This window comes from Physella acuta, unplaced genomic scaffold (genome assembly GCF_028476545.2).
Source record: "Physella acuta isolate Inbredline_101_S28 unplaced genomic scaffold, ASM2847654v3 ptg000363l, whole genome shotgun sequence".
Taxonomy (NCBI): Eukaryota; Metazoa; Mollusca; class Gastropoda; family Physidae; genus Physella; species Physella acuta.
The window spans coordinates 529,407-539,319 of NW_026731882.1; the positions used below are offsets into that span (position 1 = coordinate 529,407).

The 9,913-nt window shown below is 32.1% G+C and overlaps 1 protein-coding gene across 1 annotated transcript; it reads left to right on the top strand.

The window, feature by feature from the left end:
* The first annotated feature begins 1,013 nt into the window (after positions 1-1,013).
* Positions 1,014-6,750, top strand: LOC131941484 (C-type mannose receptor 2). The gene is made up of 9 exons (XM_059300758.1): positions 1,014-1,068; positions 2,588-2,676; positions 3,102-3,192; positions 3,554-3,769; positions 4,222-4,308; positions 4,777-4,865; positions 5,287-5,377; positions 5,837-6,052; positions 6,488-6,750. The coding sequence occupies exons 1-9, from the start codon at positions 1,014-1,016 to the stop codon at positions 6,748-6,750; spliced, it is 1,197 nt and encodes a 398-aa protein (XP_059156741.1).
* Positions 6,751-9,913: the final 3,163 nt, after the last annotated feature.

A 9,913-nucleotide genomic window follows, 5' to 3' on the forward strand; every position in this document is an offset into this window, starting at 1 on the left:
GTAGTTCGGGGCTCGAAATTGCGAAATTTCCGGGTTTCCGCCCTTGCGAAATTGAATTTCGTTTTTTAATATACACCTCCCTTAAAGAATTTTCATCAACTCCTCTATGTTTCATGTTGATCTGATAAATGGTGTAGTGATGCATAAAGGGCGAACAAACATACAAGCACACCCACACACATATTTTCATATATATATATATATATATATATATATATATATATATATATATATATATATATATATATATATATATCTGTGTGAGTGTGTGTGTGTGTGTGTGTATGTACAAACACGTACGTACATTAGAGCGTGGGCCGATTGTTCATTTAACAGTACAGTCCCAAGACGTAGGTGAAGAGGGGAAGGGAAGGTGTCCTAGTTCACCGACGTCATTCACGCGAAAATCATTGTCGATTAAATTTTTAACGCTCTAAGGGTCGCTGATTTCTATGAACAAATGTTTACCCAATCTGTAACACCCACACAATTCTGTAGCCAATGAACACCATTGAGGTCAGGGATAGTAAATAATATAATGTTAACAAGACATTGAACACTTGAAAAGATTTTTGGAATCTAAACAATGGGTTGAAATTGTATAAATATCGAGTAATACCGATACAATTAAACAGTCGGTCTAAACGCGATCTTCATTATATACAGCTGTAGTAGGTCTACATTCGCCTTCAACAAGGTTATTATACAATTCTAGCTTATAATATATATATATATATATATATATATATATATATATATATATATATATATATATATATATATATATATATATATATATATATATATATATATATATATATATATATATATACATATATATATATATATATATATATATATATATATATATATATACATATATATATATATATATATATATATATATATATATATATATATATATATATATATATATACATGTATGTATGTTTTTTCGTATGTTAGATTATTTATATTTTTATCAATACTTATATTTCAGAGTTTTACCTAAAATGGCTTCACGCCCAACACTATTGTTTTTGCTCTTGGCTTTTAGCAATCAAACTGGTAAGTAGGCATACATAGCTCTGATCTAGAAATATTTTATCCGTGCTCATCCTACGTGGAAAACTGCATACATAGATTATAAATATAAAAAACCGGGAGTGATCTCCCCTAAACTTTCTCGAATATTCTAATTTAACACTACGTGGGATGGCAACTCGGAATATAGACATGATTTTTGTTTATTTCAACTTTTAAAAATAGAATAAAATCTAGTAGAAAAAAGAATTGCGCACCAAGCGAACGCCAAAACAAAATGTGCATAATAGTGAGCAATATTATTAGTACTTTATAAATTTACATGCGTTTTTTGAGAATTTGGAAATAGCGTAAATTAGTACTTCCGTTCAACGGAAACTACTCAAAATTTAACAGAAGGTAGAAAATTAGATCTTTTACTCACATGTGAAACTTCATTTATCTATCTGAAATAGAACTCAAGTTATAGGCTTTTGTAAAATTCAAAGTAGAAAAAGTACCACTTCCGGTTATCGGAAATCGCTCAAAAGTTGATAGGGATTTACGATTTTGATAAAATACTTATATATGAAATTTCATCAACCTAGCTGCAACGGTACTCAAGTAATCGTATTTACACACAGACACACACACAGACACACACACAGACACACAGACATACGGACAGAATTGCAAAGCCCAGTTTTTCAGACTGGATTACGCATAAAACCTTTTAATTTTGATAAATCTGGATTGATAATTTTTGCCCGATTAAAATAAGTCCTCTATACTTCGGATGTTAAGAAGGACTGAGGTGTAATACGGTGAAAATTGTTAAAATTTCAAGTGATTTTTGTGCACGATTACAATACTTTCTCTATACTTCGTATAAATCTATATACGAGAAAGTAAAAACATAATTTACTTCTTTATTTTTACATCAAGTGTGTTTTTGAATACGACACTGATGTCCATATTAATACGCTAACAATAACAAATGAACGACTTGCACTTTTAAGAACATATTGAGTTCTGTTCGCCGTTTAGAATCTACCAAATCTGTAGACGAAAGATCAGAATGTTAGAATACGTCTCATGTTTTGAATCTTCGTCGTATGTTTAGTAAAAATTAATTATTGATATTAAATTTCTTTGTTGTAACAATTAAATAATTAGTATAATTTATATGTAATATTCTTCAAAACAGTAAATATGAAATCTCTAGGCTATTAACATTTTTTATATGCTTAAGTATCGATCAATGCTATTTTCATGTTTTGAAGTAAAATATCTCTAATATCTTGACTCTCTGAACGCCCCGTGTACACAAAGTCAGATAAACTCAGCATGCACCTCCCTCTATTGCATTCGAACGTCTAAAATTTAAAAATTATTTTAAAACCTTAAATTCAGACCCTGATATAGAACAAACTATCTCTATATACCGATTATGCGCTGACAACCAAACATTAACAAAGCGATATACAATAGGTAATACAATAATTCTATGACTGACATAAACCTAATTTCACATTACCGGTTGTTTTTTTTTAAATTATTTCAGGTGCAACGTTATGGGACGGAGGTAAAATTGTGGATGGAAAGTGTTTTGTTTTTGTGAAATATCCTAAAGTGACTTGGAACGAAGCGCAGGTATGTAATTGAAACGTTTACTTTTAATTTTGTTTAAAATTTAGAAACATTGTTTCATAGTAAAATATCAACACATATTTAAAATAAATTATTACAATAAAATGTGGGACAATGGTTAGAATAGATCAATTTTATTCCTACTTAACACGCCACCTATTCCCTAAAATACTTATTAAATTTATAACCATTTTGTTTCATCATAGCAATTTGTTAATTTTGTTATGAAAAATGTTAAGGTAAAAGAAAGATAAAAAGAAACTCTAAATTTATGAATCGCTATATTGTTGTTGGTGCATAATTTTCTATACTTTTCTGGCAATAAATGTCTAAAGCGCTACAGATAATACATTGTTGCTTTTATAACGTAAGGAATTATATATAAATGATTATACTATGAACAATACTAATTTTGCTACTTATTACAGTCTGCCTGCGCAAACATGGGAGGTGCTCTTGCGACCGTTAGCTCACTGTCACAAATCAGTAAATTTGAGTCGGAGTTCAGCATAGGTGGAGGTATGTCTATATGTTTCATTTATTTACGTTTTATACTCTCTCTCTCTCTCTCTTTATATATATATATAAATATATATATATACATACATATATAAATTCATTAATTTCAGAAGAGTTATAAAGAAACAAGTTTTTAAAAAGTTATTTTAAAAATGCTTTAAAACTAAGGTTTTATCTAAATTCACACTAAATTAATTGTAATTGCTTATCTAAATGATTTAAATATTACTTGACAAACTTCTAAAATGTTTCAGATTTCTTTTTTTTTATTCTCCAATTCATAATACTATTGGTCTACTAAAAATAGACGTTACTGGTTATTTAGTAATATGTTTACTGCACTTGACTCTCTAACTTTCAGAGGTATATTGGATTGGTCTCAACGACAAAGCAGTTGAGGGACAATTTGCGTGGGATGAAACCAAGAGCCCAGCTACTGAAATAACAAGTGATTGGTGGGCACTAAATTTCCCCACAACTTACAACAGTGACCTCCAAGATTGCGGGGGAGTCACAAATGGACACATCTTTGACAGTTATGGCACTTTAAATCTAATGTACCTGTGCATTGAACCCAGTAAGTCATCAGAGAAGATAGTGTTTAATTAAATACGGTGATGTTTTGGGATAAAGAGCACGGTTGGCTAAGGTATAAACTTATGTGCACATTTGCATTAAATTCAATTTGCTTATAAGCAACTATCATTTGACCAACATTTATAGGAATACTTTGTTTTACTTTCATTTGACCTTTTTGTTATTAAAACTAAACTTCAATTTAGCATACTATATTTTTTCTAATTTCATTATGAAACTTTATAATATTACAAACACAATAATATAGCAATTGTTGGTTATGCAAACATAAAACAATAGTGTTGCAATAAGATATTATCCTTTAATCTTTCATTTAAATGATCGAAGTCGTTTTCTTTCTTTAAATGCAATATACGTGCACACATTTTCGTTACCAATCGTAACAAACATCTATTAAATGATTAGTGTTTTATGTACGTGTATTATTTTCAGATTCTTCTACGACAAAATGCACTGCACCTACAACCCCACCTGCTACAGTAATTCAGCCGGAAACCACAACAGCTATATCCACTATTGGTATGTCGCGATCTACATTTTTATTACCCTTAATCGTCCTATCTATTATTTGTTTGAGTTAGCCCTTACATTTTAAACAATTAATTGTGAAAATAAAATATCAACAGAACCAAAAGTGTGAATAAATTGAGAAACAATCAATACTAGATTGATATTTAAAAATGATCGATTCTTAATTTCCAGAATCTCTTAGCTGCGCTTGTACACACCATTTCAACTTAGCCTTACATACAAATGCCTCTAGAAAGAAAAGCCCATCTAAAATTACACATATTATAAAATCTTTCTTTTGGACTTAGATTCAAAATCTGATGATTAAACTAAACATCTATATATTTAAAAAAAAAACGACAATGCATGGCAATCATAATTTTTCAAAACGATATATTACACGAAACGCAATACCTAGTATGACTTAAATGAAACAATTTTTACAAAAACAGTTAAAACAAAACATACGTTTTTCAGGTAACACAAAATGGGACGGAGCTAAAATTGTGGATGGAAAGTGTTTTGTTTTTGTGAAATATCCTAAAGTGACTTGGAACGAAGCGCAGGTACATGTTTCAACCTTTACATTTTTAATGTGTTAAGAATTTAGAAAAATAAATGTTTATAGTAAAATATCACAGAACATGTAAGTTAAATTCTACACAATACAGTGTGGGGGAAATAAAGTCAAAATGCCTCATAATTAATATGTGACTTATTTCTTAAAATACTTATTGAATTCATCACCATTTTATTTCATTATAACATTTTTTTTACTTTTTAAATTAAAAATGTTTAGATTATGATAGATAAAAAGGGATTTTACATTATGAATCGCTATATTTTTGTTGGTGCATAATTTTCAATACTTTGTTTGGCAATAAATGTCTAAAGCGCTACAGATAATACATTGTTGCTTTTATAACGTAAGGAATTATATATAAACGATTATACTATGCACAATACTAATTTTGCTACTTTTTACAGTCTGCCTGCGCAAACATGGGAGGTGCTCTTGCGACCGTTAGCTCACTGTCACAAATCAGTAAATTTGAGTCGGAGTTCAGCATAGGTGGAGGTATGTTAATATCATTTATTTATTACACATTATATATATATATATATATATATATATATATATATATATATATATATATCCATTGGGTGCGTTTCAATGTACGTGCCGATGAGTAAGTATTCATTTAATGTTAATTTAAGTACATTATAATAATTGAGAGCACTGTTATCTGTGAAATGTACAATATCGCCGGCATTTGAATATTTCTTCAGTAAAAAAAAATGTCCAATATGAAAAAAATGAGTCTTCATACATTTATTAGATATTTTAAAATTGTTAATTATATCAGTAAAACAAATTATTCATCCATATTAAGTCACAAGTTAATTGACAAACTTCTAGATAGTTAAACATTTACTTTTTTAAAAAAAACTTTTAATATGGATGTTGGTATACTAAAAGTAGACATTAATTATTTTTAATTACATATCTAAATGCATTTGACTGTCTAAACTTCAGAGGTATATTGGATTGGTCTCAACGACAAAGCAGTTGAGGGACAATTTGCGTGGGATGAAACCAAGAGCCCAGCTACTGAAATAACAAGCGATTGGTGGGCACTAAATTTCCCCACAACTTACAACAGTGACCTCCAAGATTGCGGGGGAGTCACAAATGGACACATCTTTGACAGTTATGGCACTTTAAAACTAATGTACCTGTGCATTGAACCCAGTAAGTTTTAAGTCAATATACATTATATTATTAAATATTATAATTTTTTTATATTTGGGGGACGGTTAGCTAAAGTATAATGGTATGCGTCCGTTTGAATTAATTTCAATGAGCTTATAAGCAGCTATTATTAGAGTAACATTTATATGAATGTTTTGTTTTATTTTCACTTGATCTTTTTTAATCTCATAAAACTCAATTTGAGCATAGTGTTTTCTGTAATTTCAAAATGTTACTGTTGTTAACACAATAATATAGCGAAGGTTGATTAGGCATAAAACATGATGGGTTAGAATAAGATATTGTTATTTATTTTTTAAAGAATATATGTCGTTTTCTTTTATTCAATGCAGTATTTGTGAACTAAATTTTATTAAATATAATAAAACACATCTATTTAATGATTAGTGTTTTATGTACGTGTATTATTTTCAGATTCTTCTACGACAAAATGCACTGCACCTACAACCCCATTAGCTACAACCCTACCAGCTACAACCCCACCATCTACAACCCTACCAACTACAACTCAACCATCTACAACTCTACAAGCTACAACCACAGTACCTACAAGAACTAGCGCCAGCACCACTCAAGCTACAACAACAGACAGTTCTGCAGTGACTGTCACAAGCAATGTTTTACATTTCACGCTGTCGATCACACTTACTGCAGTATATTTCTACACAATGTCTTAGGATTGTTATCATTTAGCACTTTTGCATTAGCATTGTTACTTGTTAATAGTCTTTCTTAGGATTTTTTTCTTATATTTTTTAAACAAAATGAGCAGTAATAAAATAAAATTAATGACGAAGTGCATATTGTACTGTAGCGACATTGGCTGTGTATTTGTTTTACAATTAAAATTTAAAATGTATTTGTGTTACAATTAAAATGCATTTGTGTTGCAATTAAAATGTATTTGTGTTACAATTAAAATGTATTTGTGTTACAATTAAAATGTATTGGTATTACAATTAAAATGTATTTGTGTTACAATTAAAACGTATTTTGTTACAATATTAATGCATTAGTGTTAAATTTAAAATGTCTGTATTATAATTTGCGTCGAAAACCTTCTATTATTCATTATATTATTGTAGTATTATTTACATTCATATATATATATATATATATATATATATATATATATATATATATATATATATATATATATATATATATATATATATATATATGGTTCAATTACAAATGATCTAAAGACAAATAATCTCAGACAAAATATCTCAGACAAAATATCTCACGGACAAATTATCTCAGGACAAATTATCTCAGTACAAATGATCTCAATGACAAATGATCTCACGGACAAATTATAACATGACAAAATATATGAGGACAAAAGATGCCATGGAAAAATGATCTCAAACAAAATATCTCAGACAAAATATCTCACAGCAATAATATTAATAGTGCATAGGATGATTTTAGTTATCTGAACATTTATTTATTGACTGTCATATGATTTTGTTTACTTTATTTAATATCAAAACAAGCTTACTCCTTTAGCTTGAAATGTATAATAAATGATAATGTATAAAACAAATAAAGTAAAGGTAGTTATACAACATTTTTTTTTTTGAAAAATGTTAAATATTTTTAAAAAAATGTGAATGGGTTTCTAGGTTCGTAACGTAAAACCATTGTTTTTATTGCACCATCAACTCAAACATAACGCTAACGTTTCTTTGCTGGCGGGTATATCGTTATGATCACACCTTTTACAATACTGTGTGATCATGTATTATTTGAACTCTTTCTCGACATGTTCTAACTTCACAATTTCAAACCATTTGCCTGCTGCTCCACTTCTGGCTTTTATGCGATGTATCGAAAGAGACCATAGCTGGATAATCACCACTAATACTGCCTTGCTTGCATGCAAACTACTACCAACTTGGCTTTGCTATGACCGCTGTTTGTTAAAATAAGCAATTGTCACCTGGTGTGCCCGCCGTATTAATATGGACTTTAGATGCTAGTTGTATTGTCCATGGATGGCGAATGTCTTTCCATTAAGGCATGTCTCTGCCATCAAAGCGGGCGGCCACCTTGATAAGAATGTGTGTCTTTATTGTTATTTCGTCATGTCGAGGCAAATGTTAGCTACTCTGCTAAGGGACGTGGCAACCATGAAAGAGGATGAAGACTTGAGGCTTCTGTAAAGCAGATCGAAGGCAAGATATAGGGCATCGAACCCAGGTAACTCATCCAGGCGGGACTAAACTTGGACCATGATTTTTAGTCCGTAATAACAAAATAATTCATGACCCATGCAGGCTTCAATGAAGAGAAATACAGGAGTAAATTCCGTCAGATGACGTGGAATAATGATGAAGTGCGAAGCTTTGTAATAAAGCCTGGTACGTCGGACTCCCACGTCCCCTACATAATCGCGTGGGGGAGGAGAGGTGCAAGACTGCCGGGAACCAAAAAGGGTTTGCTCTCGACCCTAACCAGATATTGCGGCCTTCACGTGGCTTCGGAAGAGTGCTACTAGTCGGACCAAGCTCATGACCCCCCTAATGGGTGCGGAATGGCTAGTGGTAGCCAACAGCAGCTAGAGGTTTTTGATCTGGCCGAACACCCCCCACGATCAAGCTGGGTACCAGGCGGTAGGACGACGTCCCGCGTCTGGTGGGTGGGGAAGGAAAGCCCGGTGAGAGCCGACGGAAGTAGCGACCGATGCGTGGGAAACTCTTGTGGTCGGAGTTTGCTACACTGAGGCCTGCCTGGCTAATGGAAGTCAACCTTCTGAGCCGGTTCCCGTATAGAGAGAGAGAGAGAGAGTGAACGTGGAAGCCTTTTTAAAAACCTGTATCAGGCAGCCGAACACAAAAGAAACGTGAATGAACTGGTAAACCTCCTAATAGTCGACCTGGGTAGGTTAGCTGCTGCTGCTAAGGTAAGTGTGGAAGATAACCTTAAAGTCATTGACAACTATAAGAGCACTCAACATACTAAGGTGACGAGGACAGGGACCCAAAAACACTCCATTCGTCGCTACAAGTTCTACAGCAGATAAGGTATCCTGGCAAAACATAGCACCGCGATCTCCAGGAAGCCATACAGGTCAAACCACGAAAAAAATGCGTGCTACACCTGCGGGGGAGTTGGTCATAACGCGCGTCTGCTCCACCCCTTGACGGGACAGTAACGAATAAGGTAAACGGCATGCATGGCTAGCTGGTGTACAGCCTACGCATGGTGTTAGCAAGGTCAGCCTGAGCAGTACATTTTACTCGGGAGGGCGTCGTGGGCACTATGCCAGGGGATAATTTTGTTCACAATTCGTTTTTTCGTTGCTATTCTGTTGTATTTAAAATTTTAAGTATTACACACATTAATAATAAAAAACATTTCTATAGCTCTTAAATTGCACCCCACCCACCCACACCTTCATAAATGTTATACAAGAATATACGAAAATATTTATAGGAGATAACTTCCACTTTATTTCTATACGACTTAACTTCCTCGCAGTCAATTGAAAAAAGCAAATTATTTAAAAAGTGATATTCTTAAATCACTTATTTGCATTAGATAATAATACTGCACCATTGTCGCGCTAACATTTTGATAATATACTCGCTAACTTTCATCGTTCACACAGAGAGTACATCTGTGATAATGTATTGAACGGACATTTCTGCATCTAAAATGCGCACCGACAAAAGAGAAGCAATGCTTATATGTGCGCCATGTTTGAACACAATGTTTGAAAACAATGTTTGAACCTTTCTAACATACAGGAAGTTTATCTTTTTTTACACAACAAAAATGGGCAAGGAATTACACAGTAATCGCTTTCAATGTACTGAACAGATTGACAAATGG

Coding starts and splice junctions, on each gene's coding strand:
- LOC131941484 (XM_059300758.1), top strand. CDS start 1,014: ATGGCTTCACGCCCAACACTATTGTTTTTGCTCTTGGCTTTTAGCAAT. Junction 3,770..4,221: donor GTACCTGTGCATTGAACCCA/GTAAGTCATCAG, acceptor TATTATTTTCAG/ATTCTTCTACGACAAAATGC. Junction 4,309..4,776: donor AACAGCTATATCCACTATTG/GTATGTCGCGAT, acceptor TACGTTTTTCAG/GTAACACAAAATGGGACGGA.